This window comes from Anopheles aquasalis, chromosome 2, assembly GCF_943734665.1.
Source record: "Anopheles aquasalis chromosome 2, idAnoAquaMG_Q_19, whole genome shotgun sequence".
Lineage (NCBI taxonomy): Eukaryota > Metazoa > Arthropoda > Insecta > Diptera > Culicidae > Anopheles > Anopheles aquasalis.
In genome coordinates this window covers 81,593,147-81,618,146 of record NC_064877.1, presented here as the reverse complement: position 1 = coordinate 81,618,146, position 25,000 = coordinate 81,593,147, and the positions used below count along the sequence as shown (strand labels likewise).

Below are 25,000 nucleotides of genomic sequence, written 5' to 3'. Positions count from 1 at the left end.
TATTTTCTTTCCTTTTTACTGTTTCTTACACGACATTTAGCACATTAACGAAATGTTTTAAATACAGCCTGTAGATAAGCCGCTCTTACGAGCTGTAAAACGACACATTCGTTCGATAGGCACTGGGTGGTGGGAGCACTGTGTCTGCTTCCGTTTCATGCCTTTTTTGCTCTCTTCTGAGTGCGCCTGCATCGAAGCATGCGGGCGCAGCAAATGTATCCTGGCACTCCACTTAGGATGGAAAGAAAAAAAAGGTTCGTTGTTAGGGGGTTTCTCCTTCCCGAACACTGAAATGTGAACTCTTCCAACGGTGCCTGCCTATCCATCACGACCATGCCGAAACTCTCTGCCAAAGGGTTGCTCAGCACATGAACATGCACGGTCTCTGCTAGGGCTTCGTAGTTATTGGTGTCATCCTTTTGGGAAAAAAAGTTGAAAAGAGGTTTTTTTCCTACATGTATGTATGGGAAGTAAAACGAAATATCTCTTAACGAACAGCGCAGAACACAGTGTGTGTACTCGGTCCTCGACCGGATAGGTGTGGGGTCTTTTGTACCGACAATGGATCGTGGGCACCGTTACAGAAATTCATGTCAGAGCTCCCTCCCTCCCTCCACCATCCGTCCATTGCTAATTCCAGTTACATCGCCTGGCACAGGTAAAGGGTTTTTGCAAGACGTTCCCGTTTTTGATACTTGATCGAGCGTGTAAATTGCGATACCCTCCTGTCAATCCCTTCCGGTAGTTTGTATTCATTTACCGATCGAAGACGATTCCGTACGAGAAGCAAGGGGTGTAACCTCTCGTTGCTCAGGTGTTCCCTAGAAACGGTATCTAGGGGTATCGATTGATATACAAGTAAGCATTTGCGGCATTTTACGGGTTGGCTCTGGCTCCGAGCCGAAACGGTCGTGTGTTGATGGTTTGCGGCAGTTATCCTTTTGAAATACGTTATCCTTAAAATACCGTTTGTTTCTCTATCTTTTTCCACCGTAGATATGGAATGAGGACGAAAGTCCAGGAGAAGAAGGATAAAATGTCAACCGATGAGCAGCAGCAGCAGCAACAACAGCAATCGCCCCATCAAAATCAACAGCAGCAGAACCAAATTCCGAACATTGCCGGAACGATCCTGATCGGTGGACTCGGTGGACCGATCGACTTCGATGTCGAGCAGCAGAAGCAATCGCTAGCGCAGCAACAAAACCCTCATCACCATCATCATCACCAGTACTATCTACCTCATCTGCATCAATTCTGCACCATGACCGGATCATCGAACCCATCGAGCCTCACCCATGGAGGTGGCGGTGTGAATGGTGGCCATAAGGGGGCCACCACGTCCAAAAGCTCCCTTCTCGGTCCGTCACCCTTCTGGCAACTGCTGCCGGTGATGCTGTGTGTTATATCGTTCGCGACCGTGCTCAGTGTGCTGGTCATCTACATGGATACCAATGGTGAGTCGATAGTGTTTTTAAGAATCCGAAGAATACCGTCTTATCGCAGCGAACTGTGGGTCCATTTATTTATTTTAAGCAAACATTTCTTGCATAACGATCGGATGCTTTGTTGCTCCTTTGAATCAAAATGGTCGGTAGGGTCCCGTTCCGAAATCCCAACCCCACCCTCCGACACTGGTTCATGAACGGGAACGGTTGTAAAAGACGATCCCCTCCTGCCCTAATCGTCGTAAGCAAATCTGTCCATTCGTGATGAGATAAATGGTCCCGTCGGTTTACTCCGGATGAGCAGAAAGCCCAACGCACCCGAAAACGTGTTTTCGGTGGAGAAAGGGCTGACGGGCCCGTGCCTTTCCTCTGGTTCTCGGGACCGACAGCAACATGTGCTTTTGTCGCTTTCGAGCGCTCGTTAATCGCTTTGGTTTATATCATTTTCTGCCACATGGAGCCACACGTGCGCGTGTGTGTTGGTGTGTGGCACTTTCAGAAAAGGTGATCGCGCAAAAGAAGGCCACACGACTTCCGGTCAACGGTTGTTTCGTCGGCCATTTGCTTGCTACTTCTCTTTCACTCTCTCGCCCGGAATTCGGACTTTTTCCCGAGTGCGGGGCGCGGCGTTGATCGTCCCCGCCGGGGGCTGCTGTGGCCATCCATTTTTGAGGTCGTCAAGCCGGACTAGTAGACGCACCGCACCCCGGTGAAGGCCATTCCCTCAGGGGTGCTCCATTAAATGGTGCCCCACCGGTATCCAAAATCCGGCGCCTTTTTTCTCGTTTCATTTTGTCACAACCGTGATGGCCGTTTTTGGCTGGTGTGGCTCTTTGTTAACTTAACAAGAGATATGCCTTATTACTCGAAGAATTTGTGTAAAATGAACGAAACCTTCAACTCCAACACAAATCATTAATGAGGTCGCCTTTCCATAATCTGCTCTTCCCGCCCCACAAAACGACCCAAACGACGACGGCGAAGGCAACGCGATAAACGGCCACGAACCATTTTCCTCTGGCGAGTGTGGGTTTTCGATTTTTCAGCATTGCCTCTCTTTCGAGGTCTTCTCGCCTCTAGTAATTTCCATGTATTTCCATAATTTATGCCCTTCCACCCGATTAGGGCAACACGGACGACGACGGTGCATTGCTGAAGAGAATGGATGGATGGATGGATGGACGGTTGGGAGCAGGAGGGAACCGAGGGAAAAGCCAGTCTCCACCGAAGAGTCATTAGAGACCGATTGGTGAAGAAAACTGGATTCGAATGCGCTTGCCCCGGCGGTGAGAGCATTTGGGCGGCTTTTTGGGACATTCTGTGTTCCCGAAACAATATTTAGTCTGGCCGTCGTTGCCGCCGGCAACAGACCGTCCTCCCTGCGTACGATCGCGTAGATGAAATCGATTTCCGGTGTGTCTGTGGACGAGTTCTGGATGGCATCACCCTTTCATTCATCCCTTTCTCCCTGTCGGTTATAGAGCAGCCGCTCTTATCATGAGTTGGATGGATTAGGAAGCTGCCGTCGTCGGATGAAGCGGACCAGGCGGATGTACTTATGATATGAAGCCTATCCTCTCGCTCTCTCTCTGCACTTATCGTTACCAACCAGTGAACCGGTGCCGCAAGAGTCGTTGCTTTTAATGATGAGATCGCCGCTCGTGACGATGGTGCGCCATCATCCATCGCCGGTTCATTTCCATTTGAAAACCAACGCGTTGTGGCACTCTGGTACTGGTACCTCACGCTACGGAGGATAAACTTTGACATGCGAGGATTTATGGGTCGATAATAAAATATGGTTTTTTTTTACGATTCAAAGCGCGACACGATTCCATATTCCATCGATCGCTAATTTCCTTCTATCGCGCACCATTTGATTCGCTGCCGCCTGGACCTGGGCTAAGCATTTTATGTCCTTTGCAAAATGGTGGTATCAGCTCGTCGCAGGCATGTTGCTGGACCACCAACCTACCTCATCGCATATCTATTAACCACTTGCTGTGTGCTGCTGTCCCCCTTGGTTTAGCTCGTCAAAACTTTTAATTTTATTACCCTCGAGTTCTCTCTCTCTGGGATGAAACTTTAATTTTAACGATTTGCCAAAGCTCGTTGTGCGCGCGCGCGTTCTTTTGAATGAAGCGCGCTGGCTTTTAATGTGATCGTATGCGACGAGATGGCGATCGTTGGACGATCCTTCAAACGCGTTGTTATGCGTCGGTTGGCCGTAAAGGTTATTTCCATTCCCTCGCGCACACAGCCGTCTGTCCATCCATGTACGTTTCTTCTCGGTCCGAGAAATGAATTATTGGAAACCGGCCGTCCGGTTATTCCTTTGTGTGGTCCGTGGTACCACGCACACACTAGTGCGCCGCTTGTGCGACTTATGAATGTCCTGGAGGATTGATTTACGATCAAAAACGAACATTTTTACGATACCTTCATCGAAGGGGTGGCCACTCCAACGGGGCAGCGTTCCTGCAGATGCCGCGATGCGAGCGCGATGCAGAGGGTTTTGTGGAAATCCAATTTCCGATTGACATTAGGCAAATATTTTAATATCATTTCGTCGTGTTCGTGTTAAAAAGTGAATAGCATTTGGGCAGGCCGGGGAAGGTCTGTTCAGTAAAGCAAACTGAGTAAAATTCTTCCAGCTTCCACTGGACAAAAGGCCACTGGACGCGGTACAGGGTTTGCGTGTTGCTGTTGTGCCGTTTCGGAGGTACCATATGCTAATAGCTTTTAGCACACTGACTGACCAAAAAAATAAATGGAGGAGAGAAAATTAGCAGAATTTAGCTCACGTCTACTTTGTTGGGCTCCGTTTTGCCTGGCGGCTGCAACATACTCACGCAGAGAGTGTCTGGCTGCCGTATTGAGCTGAATACCCTCCTTACGGCGAGATAATTATTGTTATGACTTTTAGCAGCATACTCTTCTCAAAACTATATCAGCATTCTGAACCACTTTCTGGTCAAACAAAAACACACAATGCACCCAAGAATGGCCAGCGAGGAAAGGGTGGGAGAAGGAGGGAGAATAAGGGGGAATAGGTATCCTTTTTTTTTTTGTTTTGGTTCGTCAGCCATCCGTTGGGCCGCCGGTCAGCCAGAAGGGCCACACACAACTGCAGCCGCCATATGTTGGTGCGAAATTATGTGCTTCCGACACGAACCAGAGCCACCAAGAGAAGAACACCACCGGCCCCTGCCACCGATAAGAATGTTAGGTAGCTGCAAAAGGGAAGAAGCCAACAACCATGGCAAGGGCAGGTTGGGCTGAGAATTATGCTTTTTGCTGCCCCAAATGAGGCCCAACCGACAGCTCGTGGACCTGGGGCATGATCGACAAAATACTAGAATTATCCTTCAGCTGCTGCTGTCTGCTGGCAGCGGACTAGCAGCTTGTGAAGAGCAGCTGGACCGGTAGCGCTGGCGGACTCGCTTCCTAAACTCCCTTTAAAACGCTAAACGTTCTCGGCTCCACTGCATCCCATCAGCTAATCGATTGCCCGAATCTAGTGGCTTAATTCTGGAGAACGTTCTCCAAATCGTTCTGTGTTTTCGGAATGTAAAATTGACTGTAAAATGAATAGCATTTGAAATGAGAAATGGAGGAATTATGCCGGATAAAATAGCGAAGCGAAATAGAGCCATTTGCCATTTCGCGAATAAATTGGTAGTTTGAAATAAATTTGAATAAAAACGACGCTAGAATTGATAAGCATTCTGCCGATCTGCACAAACCGCGAACCAATTGGTTAATGTGTAGTTTAAAAAAAGAAGGCTAGCCACACGCTTCTGCTCGCTGGCCAAGCGATAACGTCTAATAATGGTCATAGCGATGTTGATTATCACCCTGCATTTGAAAGCGCGCCCGTGCGCGACCACGATCGCGCCCTAATGATGGTGATGCTAATGATGAAGAGGCGACTGCAACCAGTTTATGCCTACTCATTTGTTTATCTTTTTATCGTGTGTGAGAGAGAGAGGTACTGGGGGTTGGGTTGGGTTGGCTGGCTGGTGGATGGCACGCGAGATAGTTTCTGCAACACCACCGATGTGCGCCGATATGCGATGCTGTGCGCAAAAGGCCTCACTAATTGGCGTACATCATCATCACCATCATCTTCATTCGTTCGAGCCAACGTCGCGACCGTGAAAATGGAACGGAGAACACCTCCTCACCTTCTTGTGACGCGGCCAGGTCATGGGGGAGTTTGTTGTTTAAACGAAACCAGCAGGCAGCCTGCGGTGGTACCAGCGGACAGAGGAGGAAAGCGGTTCCCTGTGAGCTTAGGGTTAGGAATTGATAATTACAGCATTCGTGGCGGCACGTACGCGTTCTCGCGTTTGTGCGCGCTGGATACAGTTTACAGATTGGGGTCAAGATTCTTTTTAGATTTTTTTCCCTCTTTTCTGTGTATCTAGGCGGTTCTTTGATACTCCGATTACATGAAGCAAAGGTCTTGGGCATTTAGAAGGAAATTTGTTTCCTTTTTGAGTGCGACACGAGGCCAAGCCGAGGAAATCGATGGATGGTTCTTTTCTGCACCCGGAGGTCATGCAGAACACCACGGTTTGCTCAGCACCGGTTCTTCATTCTGCACACTCGAGCTAAAGGGGTATTTGATGGCGATAAAATTTCGGTTTCGATAGGCGGACACTTTTAGCCACCATTGCGCCAGACCGACCGTCATATAAATAGTCACTTCCGGTTTCAGCTGCCGTGAGAGTGTGGCGTACTCGGGTGTATGTTTACCAGGGACCGGTAGGGAACCGTTTACTGTCTACAAATTCTTGCTGACTTATGCAATATGCAATGGTCTCCTCGACCGGAGAAGGGGCTGGGATGGAATCGATGAACCGTTACCGAAAACCAGCGCAACGTCTGATACTGAACGCTGCACTTCGGGGAGCGTCAAATTCACCGGAAGTGAAACAGACTGCAGTGGACTGTGTTTGTAACAAAAGAAAAACGAAACAATCTGTGGTGGTTTGCGAAAAGGGCGCCATTTTCCAATTTAGATACTTACTATACTTTCGCCGTACCAACACGTGCCTCGTTTGTATGTTCTGATTGACTGAAACTGAACTTGCCATTACCATGCCCACGTTACTATGATTGAAAAAAAAAACTAGCATAAAAAGACATGGCCTTCTGTTGAGCTGCTTCACTGCGGGTGACTCAGTTGGCCACTGGGATGCAATTAGAGGAACGATTTGCATCCACATGGAGAGGGGGAGATCCGGGACCAAAGCAAATCCGTGCCAAGATGTGAAGCAAATTGCTCAGATTGATCCATTTAATTTCACAGTAATCGGGGCCTCACCTGTTAGAAAGGCTGCCGGGGTGCTGTGCGTGAAGCAAGAAAGACAGCGCGATATTCAGCTCCAAATTTTCCATTACTCAACACAACACTCACCTCGGTTGCATCAAAAATCGATTGTTAAACTGTGATTGCCAATGGTTCTGTTCTCTGTCCATTGCACTGTCTACCTTCTCCGGGGGAGCCAGCATTGGAACGAATCAACCAGACACACACATACACGACTACTTGGGTTGGGCAGGAAAATGGGGTTGCTAGGGGATCAAGCAAGCAGTGCTGAGCGCGAGAGAGAGCAGGCTGTCCGGTAGCGCAATTGCCGGTCAACGCTTCTTGGCTCACCAGCCAGCGGCTACTGCGTCTATGGATTTGAGTTTCGTTGTTTAGCATGAAGCACCCCCTAGCGCGTCCAAAGCGCGGCTCTCGCAAATACGCATGAACATGGTTGTGGCGCGTGCTACCTTGGCCTGCGCGTTTTCTTACGTTGGTCTGGGCTACGCCAGCAGCTAACACAGCATTACGCATGGTCACGGTTATCCGAGCCGCCACCTGAAGCACGTGCTCACGCATTTCTAATCAGCTCCCACCCCGGTCTGTCTGTTCCGTTCCGGTGGAGCACCCAAAAGCCTATCATTAAACAATCACAGCATCAGCAGCGCGGTGGAGAGGCCTCCGGAGCACCTCTCGAAGCTTGGCGGTGCACAGGGGTAATGAAAGATTTTAGCTGATTCATCGAATAGAATTCACTTGACTCACTTTACTTTCCACACGCGTTTTTCGGGAATCAGACGATCATTGGGATGAGCGATCGGGTGCGAAATCCAGCGAAGAAACTGGCACTGGTTGGTGTAATGTGTGTGGCACAAAGGAAGGGGGAAGGAGAATGAACAAAAAAGAAATGGGCAGCAGGAATGTCTACCGGGTAGCGGTGGGCCAAACGGTCGGCATCAAATATCGGGCCGTTTTTCTGCTTCGATTCGTGATCATCTTCCCCTCAAATGGGCCGATGGGTGGAGGTAGTGTGGGGGATGTGGGGGTGTGTGGTTTCGAACCATTAGAAGCCCCAATAAAGCCGGGTGCACATACACCCGGTGGTGCTAGTAGTGTGGTTTGCTCCTGTTTTCCAAAGTTTCAACCGGGGGTCACCTTATACTAGCGTGTGGTGAAGCCTAGCAAGCAAGAACCCAGTTCCCCAGTTCGTCTAGCGGATAAGCCAGCAATGTTTGTCCCCAGGTTAACCTCTCGATGTCTGGGGTTAAAGGCTAGGACCCGCTGGCGGATTGGATTAAGTTACTGAAGCCCAATAGTCGGTCTAATCTTACCGTTGGTCACGCATTTTGCAGGCTTCCCGTCACGATCATACCGTCCAGCAGCACGATTGTCGGATCGGTTTGGATTGCGTAGCCTTTTTTTGTCGGTATTCTTATCATTCATTTTGCTTCTCAACCGGTGGTTCACGTTATGGGATTTAGGGAGAATCGATGTTATCCACCAGACCGTCGGAGTTTGTGGTTTCGGAAGTGGCTGTGGGCTACAGTATCGAATGTATTGCAGCTACAAAGTCAGTAGCATGGATTTGTGGTTTGTTGTGAGCTGTGGTATTGCCTGTTGAGTTCTTGATTTTCTGAAGAGTGCAGGGTGTTGAGCTTGTTGCTTTTTTGACTCTGATTCTAACTTTTCCCATTTCTTTTTCTCCTAGAAATCCGTCACCAACAATTTCGGCTAAACATGTCGCGCGACTATGACCTGATGGGTGTACCGCAGGACAATCCGGCTTTGATCAAGTACGTACGCGACATCCACATGAAGAAGTACCCGATGACGTTCGTGCGCAACAGTGCGGCACCGACCGAGGAGCTCAACTTTAACAACCGGCACGAGCTGACACCCGAGATGGCTCACCTGATCTCGGATCTGCTCGGACGGAAGCGCTTCGGAACGTTCTTTCAATCGCTTGCCGGCAACAGTGACTCGATGATGACTGCTCCATGGCTGGCGGAAACGATGAACTGGGGTGGCACGCTGGTAGAACCGGATCCGCGCAAGTATTTTTCGCTCCGCAAGCAGAATGCCTTTAGACCAAACATTCAAGTGGTCCATGCGTGCCTTTCACCTAATACCTACCCCAAGGAGGTATGTCTACCGCTCAATGTCCCAATCCCCAGGGCAAGTGAATCAATCAAATAACCAATATTGATCTTTGCTAGGTAACGTTACATCACGATGATGACAGCGAGGTGCAGATAAACAGTGTGCTCGATGAAGAGACTGAATGGTTCCATCCGCGCGTCAAGTGCTTCCCGGTATACACACTGATGCTAGCCGTTAATCGTACATCGATTGATCTCCTTAGTCTAGGCTGCCACGGACAAGAGCTACAGGTATGTATCGGTGTGCTTTTCGTTTCGTTCGTATCGCGCCCGTAGTTCTGACCATTTCGATTGCTTTGATTTTAATTTTAGATTCTTCAAACTATACCATTCGATCGGGTTCATATAAAAATCATCACGATCCATCTTGTACATTTCTACGAGGAGGACGAAATGTTGATCGACATCGGTGATTACGTGCAGAGCATTAATCGGTTTCTGATGAGCAAATCATACAAATTGGTGCGCAGCTTCGAACGCAACTTTATCTATCAGCACAGTTCGGTTGCCTCCGCGGCCAAGCGTCGTATGCAGCAGCTGCAACAACAACAGCAGCAAGTATTGGTTGGCTCGTCAATCGGTGGCAGTGGTTCCATACTACCTCGTCAGCAGCAGCCTGCGCAGCAGCAGCAGCAGCAACAGCAGCAGTCGGTGCTTGTACACACCAATGCGATCAATTCCGGTGAGAAGCTCGACGTATCTATGGCCATCCACAAGGGACAGGAAGCGCCCGGCAGTGGTAATGCGGGAACAGTAAAGCCTCCGATGGCGATAGCAGCAGCAGCAGCTGCTGCTGCTGCACACACAACATCACTACCAGTCGCACCGGTAACGATCTCTTCTACTGATTACAAGAACCCACCAGTGGCCGAGAATACTTCGAACGTGAACGACAAGCTCGTGCTGCTGCGCGGCTCTGAAACCGACGAACCACTCGATGCCGAGGCTCTCGATGAAGACTTTGTATCCGATGAGGATGAGCAGGTGCTGCGGAATAAGGCGGTGGCGCGAATATGGACTGAGCAGTTACCAATCCGCGCTAGTGAGGATCGAACAGTGGAGACAGATTCCGGTACTCGCTCGGTTGCGTCGCAACCACCGACGGTTACCACACTATAACGTTCAGTTGGCAAGACATTAAACGCGTGACACAAGCGGCACCACTAGGCGCCCTAGGCAACCAATAGGAATGGGCACCTAGGGGATGATTTATTTTCTAATTTTTCAACTATCCACTGAAAGCTACCAGTCCATCATTCCACTTAATTTTTTTTACTACTTACATTATAGTTGTGCGTGTAATCCTATACCGATTACCGTGCGGAAAGTATTAGCCCTTAACGTTTTATGTATCCCGGCTCGAATGCCACCTTATTCATCAAAAGTTGAATTCAATATCGCGATATTCTTTTTTTTTACAATTTCATGATTCCGCTGGTTTAATTCAGTAAAAGTAAACTTACTTTCTAGATAGAAAAATTAAGAACCTTGAGCTGAGTACGATGGATACCCTTGCTATTGGGTATGGCACCAATTTCATTATCCAGCTGTATAAAATCAAATTTGAAATCCATAGCAATCAAGCATGCATTTACGTACATGTTAGCAGGCAGGGTTGTGTATCTGAGCATGATCTGAGCACATGGTCCTCTGGAACCGTTTGAATTGAGCGAGCATTGACTGAGCGTTTCAATCAACAATCAGAACATGTTAAAAGTAGGCATGTTAAAAGAATACAAATCAAGAACTCTCTTGGATGGTTAACTGTTTTCGAGTGGACGAAAATGCGAAACTCATTCATTACAGTCTGCACTAGTTTTGAGCCCATTTACCGGTTAGAGTAATTATTATACATCTGCGAATCGTTTGCCGGATGAGCATCTTTTCAATCGATTGTGAAGACAAAATCGAACCTCCTAAGATCACAGACCTAGTACGCTCGTGTGGTCCACAGCTATACGTATATACATACATATATATTTATAAATAATCTCGTTAATTGCTCTCTGATCGTTTATCGTTGTCACGCTGTTAAGAAAATGGTTTAAAACATATTTCCTAAAATCAAGTTTTCGATACTTTCAATGGAATGGAAATGTGAAAGCTCAACTATTTTGAAACGAGGTGATTCGGCATATCAAAACTGCGTTCCGATTCCTATTTTTGGCACAACTCTGAGCGTTAGCAGATTTAAGTGAAAAGGTATCGAATCGAATGCAAACCTTAATAGACAACGATGGTTAATACTGTTGTATGTCATTGAATCATGTGCTTGAATGATTTACCGATAGACAGTGAAACTAGGCTGATCCAGCAAAGAAGGTTATTATCCTACGCGCGCGCGAAGATGTAGTTTTATACATTCACATCACGGTTTAGATCGTCCAAACGAAAAAAGAAACACGGCAGCGCAACCAGAATCCGCTAAGAGATCAGATAGTGTTAAGTGAAAAACAGGTAGCACGTAAGCGAATTCCCCCTTATCGGTAATCTATCATCTCAGCCAGAGGAGATGTGAATAGAATCTGAATAAAATCGAAAGTACACTGGTAAGCTGTAATAAAGACGAGAATGCATAATGTAGTACGACGCATGCTGTTAGTAATCAGTGGGTACAAAGATGGAGAACAGTTGAGAATGATCCCAGTGGCCTTCCGTGGTTGCTAATAACACCCTGGGAGTTAACCTTCGGCCGGCTGCCTTGATTCTCAGTAACCTTCATTGCTGGCGTTATGGCAGGAATAGATCTTAGCACCCATTGCTTGTAAAAGCTGCGTGTGAAGTCGTTTCGTTCTCAGCATCGTAGAACATGGTTCGCATTCTGGTCAAGGAATATTGCGTCGATTCCGAAATCTCAGTTATCCTGTTGCGTGGAAAGGTCGCATTCGAGTCGCATTTGATCTTGGAGGAGCTATCCTGCCGTGTAATAGCCTTGGATTCCTTGTCCTTGGGTTTTGTTGAGATGTCGCAGCGGTTCCAGTACGTCTGGGATACGGACTTGGACGACGACGGTGCGAACGGTCAAGAAGGCCGCTCGTGGATTATGTCACCTGATAAGTAAATAAGTGTTTGGCGAAATTATTCCTTGAAGGAATGCATGGTAAGTTGGTTTCCATTACCTTCTTTTTTTTTGGTTGCTTTTGTTTCCAGCTGGAAAAAATCCACACATCACTTCATTTTGGTGTCTGTGTAATGGCCGGGTGTTGGTGTAAATTCTTTATCAATGAGCAGCCCCTCCAGCGCATCTACGTCAGCATAAACATCCATTTGGAGCGAGGTCTCGAAGCGAAGCACCACCAACAGCCGAAACAATGAACTAAAACAAACACAGAAGCAACACAGTGGATGCTCCGAGATAGGCTGCGTCGCTGGGGTGGCGTATCAATCAAAATGCCGAACGCAGGGAGGTTGCCATGCATGGCGCCCGTATGGCGAATGGTGAGCCTGCGCCTTGCTGCCCCTGCTAAACGCTATCGATTCTGCTGAGCGTGTACACTGTCGGGTGTGTGCGTGTAGGTTCCATCTGTTTGAGGAATACACAACGCGAAGCGCAACATGTGCTGCTCGCAGCGGGTGGAACCCACGTACGGTTGGCCGAAGGTCGCAACCGAAGGCATTCGATCAGGATCTGGCATCAGTTAGCGCAGTCACATACTTTCCTCCAGCTGTAACAGTACACTGCTTACCGAACGGACCCCCTCTGAACGGTGGTCCAATGTGTGCAAACAACGCAAAACGATTCATTGCTATCCTATCCTTTGCTCACACTAGCAACGCTACCGAGTGCCATTAGAGGACGTTGCGAAATTATCGCAATCACCATCGCTGCTGATTCGCAAGTGCTTTAGGTCGAAGAAGGGACGCACTTTTCCGCCATCCCCTTTGGGTGAGATGAGCATAGAGTGCAAACAAAGTGCCTAAAAGTGTGTCCTCGAAGTGAACCGAGCGGGGCCATTATACCTGTTTCGCTATCATCATGATACAGTGAATAACCGGAACGCGACCGGAGCAGGTGTGCGGTGGAGAAAAAAGCAACAAAACTCTTCTCGAACATAGGATAATCAATTGTGTTTTGCGGTAAGCGAAAAGGTAAGCTTGATCAAAAACAAGATAATTCCACTTTTGCGTACTGCTGTGGGCATTCATCTTCCTACGTGAATGAAAGCGCAGAACAAGTCCCCTCCCCCCAATTGTCCCGTTTTACCGTTTTCAGCCGTCCTACCTACCGAGCCAAGGTTCGTCAACGATGGTAGCACGCTAATCGGGCGAACATGCATCATATCGGGTTCCTAGATCGAGATCTCGCGCTCCGGTCGGAGCATCCTGAGAGTTACTGAGTAGTACTCGTGTTGAAGCTCGCTCCACCAGGACTCATTCTGGGTCCGCAAAAGCTACGGTGGTGCTGTTCGAACCGAACGCCCGGGCCAGAAGCCTTCCATAGCTTGCTGGGACCAGTTGGGCACAGCAAGGGCCGGGAACACTTTCACACACGCTCTTCCAGCGTGTGGCTGGGTACGTTCCGGTTCCGGTGGGGGTTTTTGTGTGCAGTTCCTGTGCCCAGGCGTACTGACACGACCAAAAAACCGGGACAGTAGTGTACCATATTGTGCAGTTGTTTAACCCATTCGTTTCGTCTCTTTCTCTCTCTTTTTTGCGATCTCCTTCTCTCTTTCTCTTTCCTTCTCTCTGTCTGTTTCTCGCCATTTGCATCAGTGTAGGACACATTTCGCGAGTTGCAGTGTCAGAGTAGTGATTTGTCCACTAGTGGTAACAGAAGACTCTAACAGCTTGTGAGCAAGCGACGGGGTGGTGAAGTGCGCGTTTTTCCTTTTTTCGGGTGGGCAGGAGTTTTCCGTTTTATATTTTTCTTTCGTTCCGAGTCCTTTCTCCGCGTTGCTTTGAGTTTTAAACGTTAGTTTTTCTTTTGTGCCTTTTTCGAGTGCAAATTAATCTTCAGATGTGCAGCATCATCTCCTTCTCGTGAGTGCATTCCATCGTCGCCTTCTAAATCGATCGATTGTTCGGCGAAAGCTCGACAGAACGGGGCTAGCGCTGCGTCCGGGAGCGTATGCTAACATATTGTGCTGATAAGCGTCACCATCACCGACGGCTCCAGCATCTACGTCCATCTGTCGGCAGGATTGAGTGAAAAGAACCCAAAGGTAAAAGTGCGGCCTAGGCCTATGCTGCAATTCAATTAGAGTAAAAGTGTTCTCACGCGGGGGGGGGATTGGGTAGATCCCCTCGGAGACGATTTGAGGGAACCATTTGAATTTCTGTTTTCTATCCGTCTGGCCTTCGTCCTGATCATCCTCATTGTCCTTGACGGGGTAGATCCTTAGGGAGATCCTTCTCGGTGTTTCTCTATTTGCACTCCAGCCAAAAAGGTCGACGGGGCATCGGCTACGGCTTAATGGTTGTGCAAATCCTTCTCCATCGCCCACGCTAACCGTGAATGGTGATCCACTCGGCGACGTTACCCTAGAAGCCACCAACACCAACACCACCACCACCTAGTGGCTCCTACCGCGCACACCAGTACACGATTCTTACACAGAACCGAAGCGGACAAGATAATTGAACAAAAGGCTGCCTGCTGGTGTGTCGGTGGGAGACCACGGTGAGTGAGCTCTGGGCAAACTCATCGGCCGCTCGATGGAGACGCCTGGCCGCTCAGCGTTCGGTCGGATTTTTTTATGCGCGCTCGGATGCTTCTCACTGCTCCTAGCCGTACTCACTAGGAACTCGCACGAAAAGGCATGCAAAAAGGAAACGTTTCGCACGTTCGCATGCTGTGGTCTGTTCGTTGGTGTGAGTGGGTCCGTGAGAGGAGGGCAGCATAGCAAAACACGCACTGGTACCAGGAGCAAGAAGATCAGAAAAGTCACAAGAAACTACGGCACTTTTGGGCATGATTTTAGCTACATTTACAGGCCCAACCAGTGGCCATAACAACCACGCTACCACGAAGTCCCCATTCGTTGGGCGCACGGGGCAAACGGTTAAGACGACCTGTTGACTGGTCTTAACTGGCTGCTGCTGCTGCTGCTGCTGCCGTCGGGGTAAAATAAGTGCAAACCAGCTGCACCTCCCCCTCTGGCCATGGTACGGATGCGAATTATCGAAGAGAAACACGCAGCCCCAGCGGCACGTGTGGCGTAAAATAGCTTTCCACCGCATACAACCTTCTCAGGTTGGCGCAAGAAGTAATTAAACTTTCATGAATTGATATTTTGCGTGAACACCTTGGTTCGGGAGTCGCGTCACACAAAGCGCTGTTGACGCTGTACGCGCTGGAGTAAGTGGAGCAATCATTTAATGGTCTTTGCGATAGCAACAACGAACCAGCCAGGCGGGGAGGACACGAGAATGCAGGCGCGAATGTTTGTGTTCGGCAAATATGTCCTTTTTCTACCGTCTTGCGTTGCAGGAATCTTGGCAGGATTCACATCCACTGCGCTGGAAGCTGGAAATGGTTGGAGGGAAGGTGGGAACCATTAAAAAAAGGGGTTCACAACAAAATCACGGACACGGACAACACGGGCCTTCTAGTAAAGAAATTGAACAACAAAACCGGACCAAACGGACACTACTGTTTGGAAAGGAAGTTTACACAACCAGTTCTGGGCTGGAGCAACGTGCATTGCTGCTGGTGCCTCTGGTGCTGGTGGGTAAACACCAAATTAAACATTCTTGTTAGACTCAGTCGGGTGCGCATGTTAGGTTTGTTTAATTATATTTTCCTCCAGTAAAAACTATAACTTCCGCCATCAGCGCCAGGCGTTGGCTCAGGTTACTCAGGTACCTCTGTGGGCGTAGTAACGGATGCAACCGATGCTGTGTGCTGTAGCTGATTGTGGCTGTTGGCCCGTATCGTTTGATACACCACACAAGTTGGCCTTGGATGTGGATGGTGACGGAAGTTGCTATAGAAAAGTTTTCATTAAATAAAACTCGTCCATTCAGAATGTGTGCTTGTATGTGTGGGTGAGGGAGGACATGAGTGGGTGCGAGAGATCATAATTTGTGACCCCTGACCTTGTGCATTATATTAGGCTGACAAATAAGTTGACATTTATGGCATTGTGGAGCGAAGCGCAGTCGCTCGCCAATCCCGTGCTATGCCTGCTATGATGTCACGTAGTCCGTTCCATCACGGTTTACAAAAGATACTCGCACAGATTCGTGCAAAAATGGTGTTTTCGACAAATTGCGCAGCAATTATCGCCATGTGCTATGCTACGGTTTGCGGCGGAAGTGCTGATACTCTGGTGCGAAGCGAATTCATTAGCATCGTCGGTGGTGGTGGTGGTGGGTGGGCGAAATGATTTGCATTACGCGAACACGCGCACCGCTTGCCGGTACAACATTGCCACAATGACGATACATTCGAACGGCTTTTTTTTTGTTGTTGTTGTTGAATGTCGTGAATTTCTGCGTTGGATTTGCGCTCAGTGAAGCGTCCACAGAAAATGAAAAAAATCCCAATGGAGGCGCCAGTAGCTCGTGCGCGCACTCACGCTCATTGATCTACCCAGCTCGGTATCGACAACCCGGTGAGCCCAGTTTGGATATTATTTGCTTCAACTTTGCCCATTAAACATCGCCCTGTGAAGTGGGCAGCAGAGCAAATTAATTAAATCGCCAACCATCTCTTGTGGGTCGCTGTTCAGTTTTTCGGGCGGCGGCGAACTGATTGATTGCGGAACCGTGACCGGTGAAGATATTGAAGACCACCAAAAAGGAACAGCACAACGAAGACCGAAGTTCATCACCTTCCCGACCACCGGATAGTCTGACTGTCGGAATGTTGGATCGCCTATTCCAGTGTATTCCGGCCCAGCGCTTAGAAGAGCGTTTCGTGGAAAGGTCTTGATTGGTTGAACTTTTCCACTTTGACCTCTTGCTTTCTCAGACCATTTATCTTGGGCCCAACCAGCAAGGAACTTCACAAGAGAGTTTGAGAGCATATTGGCAGCCCCCGTTGGATTTCATGAGGGGCGAACGAAACCCGCTTTGTTTGAGCTTTTCATTTTGTTTGCTACAACCTAACTAACCCGATGGTTCAATCTTGCCCCCCCCCCCCCTTTTTGGTATTGGCAAATGGCAAGTCAATTTACAAGTACGTTGGTGGCACAGCAAACGTTTTGAACAGCTGGAACACGGGAGGAAGAGCACATTCGCCGACACCCCGGGCGGGGCTGTCCAAGGGAGACATTCCGCTGTGTCGCTGAACGAACGAACTTAGCCGACTTACGGGAGCCACTCGCACGCTCCGGTGCGTATCAAAACGGCAAACGTCGTTTGGTGTGTGATTTTTCGGAGGGCCAGAAACGAGCACACCCGATCTGAATTTTGGATCACTGCCCGCGCTGCTCTCCAGATGGTTGGCTCCTACATCGCGTACGGCTTCTCACGTACAGGCAACTCGCAACAACATATAAAGGCGGCACCACCGTACGCTTATCGCTTTTTGAAGTCCCTAGCGTCGTTTGTTGCCGCGTGTGTGTACTGGCAGCACTAAATAAGGTTAATCCATTTTGCGCTTTTATGTCTCTGTCATTTACAGGCGAAGCAGTGATCCGGTCCGGTTGGATCTCTCAGACCGGTTTGGGGTGTGGAAAGGAAGGAGCAGAAGAAGCAGAAGCAGAACGGCACAACTTTAAAGTGATGATCTAGAGCGCACAATGTCAAGTATTGACACATCGACGACAGAGGCAGCATGGATAACAACAGCAACAGCAGCAGCAACAACTTTATCTTCAAGAACCTCTTCTACCAAAGCGGCTTCCACCAGCACCAGCATCTGGAGGCATTTGATGCTTGTCACCGTACTGCTGGCCCTGCTCTCCGGCGGTGTCCCAGGCGGTGGCACTAATATCCTTGCGTCGGCCGAAGGCAACATTGGTAAGCTCTCCGGTTTTTGCCAACATGTGGATGCTAGCGTTGCTCTCCTGTGCAGGCCGCCCGCTCAGGGGAGGGATTTTTAATTATTTTCACAACATAAAGAGGCAACAAATTTGGGCCAGATAAGAGAGAGAGAGAGAGAGAGAGAGAGAGAGAGAGAGAGAGAGAGAGAGAGAGAGCCAGGCAGGTGGTTTTGGTGAGATCGAAATGAAAGATAGCGCGTCCTTCTGATCAATTATGCAGCTTCATCGCATAGGCCTCCCCCCCGCAAAAAAGCTCCACCAAACCATCGCCCCACGTCGATCCCGTTCTTCGTCGTGTGCGATGAGTGTGAGCGGAATATTTTATGTAATTTTGGTCGATCCCTTCAATCGATACAATCTAGGGTTTGAGCTGGCGTTCGAGGGGCTGTTCGGTAGGCTGAACAGAGTGCGATGCGATAAGCCCGTGTATCTTATGTTATCCGTGCTCTGTTGCGTAATCATCAGCAAGAGAAGCGCGTCACCAAGCTTCGACCTTGGCTGTCGATGGTGCGCTGTCGTCAAAAGGGGATGAAATATTTTTAAGAATTCCCTTCGCACGATCACTTCCTACTACATCAGCAAAATAGCTGTCTAGGTCTACTCTTTTTGATGGAGCAATTGTTGTTGTGATATCATGACATGGTTTTGGTAAACGTTTCATTCGCTTTGAAGTACTCTCGATGGCCAACATCTCATACACAATTGGCTTTTATCCCAAGTACTAGAAGAAGGGAAAACACAGCGAATGCGCTATCTAGATTGCGATGCCAAGTGTCTTACCGAGAAATGTTTTGCTAGCAGCTGCCCTGAAGTCAAGCGATTATAAGCCGCGTCTCGTCACGCAGAACAGTAGCATCGGCCGCATGTTGCTTCACTTCGCCAAATGGGGTTCCAGGATTGCATCAACGACTCGTGCTCGGTGCTTGTGCTCCGTGCTCGTGTTCCGGGTATTCTGATGCAAATACTCGTACCAATTCAGCGTGGGCCGACTGCAGGCACTCGGTTGCAATAGCCTTTGCACACCTTGTTGTGACCTTGAATTACCCACGCAGCTATGCGACGGTCCACCACGTCACGGGCGTGCTGGAGTAGCCCGGGTATGGATTAGTTAGGTTCCGGTTCGAACTGGATCCAAAATTGGTTCACGGATTAGAGGCAGAAAATGGGAGAGCGAGAGAGACAGCCAGTTCCGGAGCAGAGACGGGCTGTACCGGTTCTTCATCACCGGACCGGAAGCGAGTTTATGAGTGATGTTCGCGCTGGGCTAGCAGTTTAAAATGAGATCACACATTCGAATGGTAATTTCATTTCCACAAGCCATGAAGCCAATGCCCTAGTTTATCGCAAACAAAGGGATATCAGTCATGGTTTTAATCTACTCATCTCTCCGTGTCCTGTCCTGTTGTCCGCATCAGGCATCCACATTGGACATTCATTGCATTCCTGTACATGATGGGGTTCATAGCGTACACTTTGGCATTACCCTGTCATGTAACCCCATTGCTGACGTTGGAACACAATGAAGGCCGTGGTCTTTTGTTGCCCACGAAGAAGACGTTTTGCAAACAGAGGACGAGCGAATGGGCCGTGGCGAAGTAACTGCTCACCGCGTTTGATTCACCGTCTCTATTCCTTCGCCTCTAAGCGGCTTTCCCATTCGAGAAGAGCCGTAGCACATCGGCCAACGTGCTAATAGGGCTCAGTGGCATTAAGGGATTAAATGAAAAGCTGTTCCAACGGAGCTTTACAGCCACCCCGGGCTCGCTCACTAGTTTGACGAATGCCTAGCGGTATCGGAGCGATTGCGAGGGTCGTTGACAATCAGCACCCGACCCCGACCCCGCCCCCGGGGGAAACGACAGGATATTTTGGACCGTAGGCACGTGGAGCCGCGGAGCGCGTAGATTTGATTTAATTACCCCAAATCGTGTGCCATTCGTGGAACCGTTTTACGGGCAAACAACGTCAACGCGGAGGCCGCTTCAAAATTTCGGGTCTGCGTGACTGCGAAATCCATTTTCGGTTTTCTGTCCCTCTGTCAGTCTTTCTTATCCGCTAGCGTTGAGATTTATGCTGGTGCGGTATTTTTTTGCGACGAACCTACATTTGCACTACACCTTACCTGGTACCAAAAGAAAAATTATATAAATGAACTGGATGAGGATGGGATTTCTGTGAAAAGAACAACAAAAGTGATGACAATGTACCGTAATTTTCTCCCGTTGTTTGGTCGTTTTCAGTGGAAACCATCAATGGCGGTGCCATTAGCATTGACATACACAACGGCACATACATGCATGCCCACTATCATCTTATGTGTCTCTCACCAATACCGGAAGCGGGGCAAGCAGCGAAATGTAATCGGAAGTAAGCGCGCGGCCTGCAACTTGGCAGGATAATGAAAATGTATGGTCGGCTTTCCACTGCCACCGGTGTTCCTGTGGTGAAATGGGACACCTTCACACGTGTATCCGGCGCCATTGTGCGCCATCAACCGTGAAACCACAACCAACCATGGCGTTGTGATGGTGACAACGTTTTTCTTTTTTTCGTTCCTGCGCCCACCAAACCGTGGTTTGAGGCGCACAGTAATGATAAGCGGCGACGCGATGGCCTTCAGCTTCTACCACCAGGTTGTGCTGCGGTTACAGGCGGTCCGAGTAAGGTGCCTGCAAAGGATGAGGTGGTTTATAATGAGAAGGAGAGAGAGCGAGTTACGAGATAGAATTGGCTATATTTGTCAGAGAACCATTAGCTCGCAACCACCGCGGTGCCTTTCCACCGTGTGGGCAGCTGTTGCTTCCTTTTTAGACGCTTTTTCAACGCCATCCCCTCGCCAACCCCCCGGGGGGACACATAAAGTGTCGCTACTGGCGCTCTTGTCATTGTTATTACATAATAATAAAATGGCTTGCCCGGGGGTGGTGACGGACAAAATCATGCTTCCACGGTGCTGTCAATGAACAGATAAATTTAAATTTAAAGTAAAGCAGCTCCTTTTGCACTTTGGAAGGGTTTTAAAATTTATCTTCTATGCCGTGGAAATGGTATGCCAATCGATATTCGACATTAATAGCTGGAAAATCATTCAATTTTTAGACCCTAACTCTAGGACTATTTTCGTCCTTTTTCGGAATGCAAGCGAGTATTTCAAGAGAAAAACAGAGTGGGGGAAAATTATACAGAGAGGAGGAGAAGGAAATACGTAGTAGAGTAATCTGATTTCATGGCCGGTAGGCATTTGAAAAGGAAAAAAAACCTAGCGGAACAACCGGAAGTACGAACTTGATGGCCTGCATGACATGATGGTGGCCGCCGCCCGTGCCACAGAGGACGCAGAGCGCGTTCCTCGCGGGTGAAGTAATATGAAAAGCTCACGCGCACCACCGTCCTACGCATCCTTGGCAGGCGGCTGCCGAGACGAGAACGAGACGGAACGAATTCCAGAATATACCGGGACACGAAGTGTAGAGAAGTCGAAGTCGAGGTTGGTGCGAGAGCGAGCGGTGAATCGTTCACTCACCGTCCGTCCGTTTGACGTCATTCGCCTGTACCGGCAGGATCGGCCTGCTGGCAAACGGGAAAACTGCTGCCTTTGATGCCGCCTCGTTGTTGATGTTCACTCGAGGGCACCTCGGTCACACAGTAGTAGGCAGCGCTTACCAACCACCGCACCAGTAGGTGAGCTCCACTCGTTTACGTCATTTTTATGCTTTTTAATGCGTTCCCCGCGTTGTGGAATGAAAAAATACTTTGGCAAACTGTTGATAACGTTTAGAAACAAAAGTTAGCAGAAAGTATTTAACTCATTGCGGTGCTGTTGGAGGTTTAATTAAAAAAGGGGGTCACTTTTGGTCTGTTTGACGTCAATGTTGATTCTGCATACGGATAGCAATGCCTTGAGTCCGATAGAATGGTGCCGGAACACGCAAATAAGTTGGAACGCATCAACTTGTGCGACCTGATGCGATGCGAAAGTTATTTGTGACAATCGTATGCATGTACATGTAGCCTCTTACCCACGGTGCTATCGTTGGTGAGAGTACTTTCGAGAGGAAGCACCGGCCAGCCAGCCAGCCAGTCAGGCCAGGCCAGGCTAGGCCAGGCCAGGCCATATAACATATTGACATATTCTCACGACCGACCCACACGTCGCCTTTCACACCACGGGCTGAGACCAGACCACCGTTGTCGCTATTGTGGTTGTTGTTCTTGCCATTGGCCAGTCTATTTTTAGCCACCACCACCCACTCACCCGCCCGATGGAGGCGCCAAAAGATCATGCGCACCACCGGGCATGTCACCGGGCGTCAACATGTTGGTTTTTGTGTGAACTCCAATGTGCAAGGTGGCAAGGGCCGTTTGACTGGTCAGTTAGAATGTTTACCTTCCTACCGAACCGTGAAGGAATCCCATCCAGCCCCCGAAAAAAAATCACCTTGCCTGGCCTTGCCGACCGATTCAACGTTCGACATCTTCGAGGCTCTTCTTCTTCTTCTTCTGGCCCAATGATTCAGGCGCAGTAATTGCCGTGAGAAGCCACCGGTAAGTGGTGTTGTTGTGGCCTAAAAATAGAAACCCATCACAACCCGCACAGTGCGGGGTGAGGTCTTGGGGTGCGATTGAAATAAGTAGTTGATTCGATGCCTTGCGGTTCCGTTATCGATCAGTGGAACGTGGTAGCGGATGATACTAACTATCCTGCGCGTTTACGAACTCGCCGGCAGCCATTTCAAGCGGGACGGATAGCGGCCGGATCGTCGACTGCTTATCAACTTCTCAAACACAATCGAACGACATTTGGCGTTGTGTCTTGCTGTGTTGTATCGACGTCCTTTTCAAGGCGATTCGGAGGAATGAGGACGAAAGAAAGCGAAAACGTGAAAACGGCTACCGATGGCAGGTTTTGCTGCCTACGTCAGAGACAGCATTCGAGTTGCTGTACGAGTGTGTCCATCTCATAAATCATCCATTTTCTCTTCCGACAACCAACCATCCTGCGGAGAGAGAGAGAGAGCGCGCGCTAGAGGCGAACGAATCATCAAATTAATAAGCGAATTGGTGTGGAATCGTAATAAATCTGTCAATACGAAGCTGATGATGATGCTGATGCTGATGCTGATGGCATTCGGTTGATCATTCGGTGAAAATATTACAGATAATCTCGTTCAGCCCCCCCCCCCCTGGATCCCAGGAAAAATGGAACTGGAACCATCCTCGACCACCCTCGGTCGGATGATGTCCTTTCGAGTGTTGTGTGCTTGTGTGACAGGGACGAATGGGGGGAGGGAATGAGGACTTGGTTATCAGCTTCCAACACCGACCATGGAAGACGAATACGATACGAAGCGAAAAACATCGCTCAAGCACGCGCAGCAGGCCACGGAGTCCTACTTGGACGTGGGAAGACATCTTGAAGTGTGCTTTACGTTTACGATTTACATCACACAACGTTCAATTCCCAGCACGGTTTTGTGTGTTTCGGCTTCGAGTAGCGATCGATTTGATTAAAAACTTGCTCGAAAAAGCGACTAATTTGTGTTTGAAGGGCGATACCAGGGGTTGGGCTTCGCCCACTACTCCATCTGGACAAACACGGCATAATCGCATTTGCCTCGCCGATCGCCTCGTCGAGATTGGTGCATAAGGAACGTCCACATCGATTCCCCGATTGAACGTGATCGTCGTCGCTAAACGTGATGTCCCCGTGGCAGGGATCCATTACGTCGAAGGATGATAACGTGACTTTCAAGAGCGTCGTCTCTCGAGCCAGCAAGAAGCCCTTTTTGATTCATCTTGTCTCCGATACTTATCTGTTCATTTACTTGTTACTTTCGAACTAGGCTCATAGAGAGGGCTTTTGTGTTGTTTGTTTCCCGCTAACACTCACTTTCTCGCACCTCTCTGTCCATTGTAGGATGCCTGTTCGCTGAAACACTGTGCTTGGACCACCTGGAATGGTGCTACGATGGTAAGTGGAGCATTATCCTCGCCTTGCATTTAACTCTCCCTCCCTCCCTCCCTCCCTGATTTAAGTTACGACGTAGCGACTGTTCCTGCTGAAGGTGCTGATTGCCACTGTGCCCCCTGTGGAATTCATCTGCAAGTGTCCAAGTCCAAGAGAGAGAGTGGTTGCAATTAATTCGCCTAATGAATAATTTCACTGCTGAGCAGCGGTCCGGCCAAGCATCCCTAATATTAGGTTGGGTAATAAGTCTTTTCGTATTTTGGCAATAGATGGCTTTGGAGTCGTCTATCTCCACCGTTATAAATCACATTATGTCATATCATACCACGTTGTTTTAAGGGACATTTGATGTATCTTTTAGTCAAAACTAAACAGAATTTGGAGCAGTGGCCAAAAAGTTATAGCTGTTCAAAGATGAGTGAAAATAGTGAAGAAATTCGCTATATTTTGAAAATGTTCTACAAAAAAGGGAAAAATGCCACGCAAGCTTCCAATTAAATTTGTGATGTTTAGGGGGATGATGCTGAATCAGTTCATGTAGCATAACGATGGTTCGCTTGCTTCAGTTCTGAAAATTTTGATGTGAAAGATGCACCTCGCTCTGGTCGACCTATCGTTGCTAAAGTCGATGAAATTATTGAAAGGATAGACCAGGATCGTCACATAAGCAGCCATTACATCGCTAAGGAACTAAACATTCACTATAAAACCGTTTTGAGCCATTTAAAAAGGGTGGCTACAAAAAAAAGCACGATTTTTGGATACCGCATGAATTGTCAGCGAAAAGTTTATTGGACCGAATTAACATCTGCGATTCTTTGCTGAAACGGAATGAAATCTAACCGTTTATGAAGCGAATGGTCACAGGACATGAAAAGTGGATCAAATACGACAATAACGTGCGAAAACGATCATGGTGCAAGAATGCAGAAGCTACACAAACAGTCCCAAAGCCAGGAAGACGCCGCGGAAGGTTATGCTCTGCGTTTGGTGGGATTGGAGAGGAATCAATCATTATGAGCTACTCCAGACTGGTCAAACTATTAATTCTAGACTGTACTGTGACCAATTGATGAGATTGAAGCAAGCAATCGAAGAAAGACCGCCAGAATTGGTCAACAGAAAGGCCATCGTCTTCCACCATGACAACGCTAGACAACACACATCTTTGATGACTC

General features: G+C 48.6%; 2 protein-coding genes across 5 annotated transcripts in view; both read left to right on the top strand.

Annotated features, from left to right (window-relative positions):
* Positions 1 to 11,548, top strand: part of LOC126573442 (protein Star) — a 20,189-nt gene extending 8,641 nt beyond the window's left edge. The window contains exons 2-5 of one of the 2 annotated variants that reach the window (XM_050233581.1): positions 997 to 1,457; positions 8,474 to 8,907; positions 8,982 to 9,155; positions 9,237 to 11,548. In XM_050233581.1, coding sequence (XP_050089538.1) covers positions 997 to 1,457; positions 8,474 to 8,907; positions 8,982 to 9,155; positions 9,237 to 10,043 — 1,876 coding nt within the window. In that variant the 3' untranslated portion in view covers positions 10,044 to 11,548. The remainder of the gene's footprint in view (positions 1 to 996; positions 1,458 to 8,473; positions 8,908 to 8,981; positions 9,156 to 9,236) is intronic. The other variant, XM_050233582.1, reaches the window with a different exon arrangement.
* Positions 11,549 to 12,580: 1,032 nt separating this feature from the next.
* The window catches only part of LOC126573427 (receptor-type tyrosine-protein phosphatase N2), a 22,014-nt gene continuing 9,594 nt past the window's right edge, over positions 12,581 to 25,000 (top strand). The window contains exons 1-4 of one of the 3 annotated variants that reach the window (XM_050233535.1): positions 12,581 to 13,013; positions 13,638 to 14,086; positions 17,494 to 17,831; positions 23,772 to 23,825. In XM_050233535.1, the coding sequence (XP_050089492.1) occupies positions 17,612 to 17,831; positions 23,772 to 23,825 (274 nt within the window). In that variant the 5' untranslated portion in view covers positions 12,581 to 13,013; positions 13,638 to 14,086; positions 17,494 to 17,611. Of the gene's footprint in view, positions 13,014 to 13,364; positions 13,437 to 13,637; positions 14,087 to 17,493; positions 17,832 to 23,771; positions 23,826 to 25,000 lie in introns of those variants that run through there. The other 2 variants (XM_050233536.1, XM_050233537.1) reach the window with 2 other exon arrangements.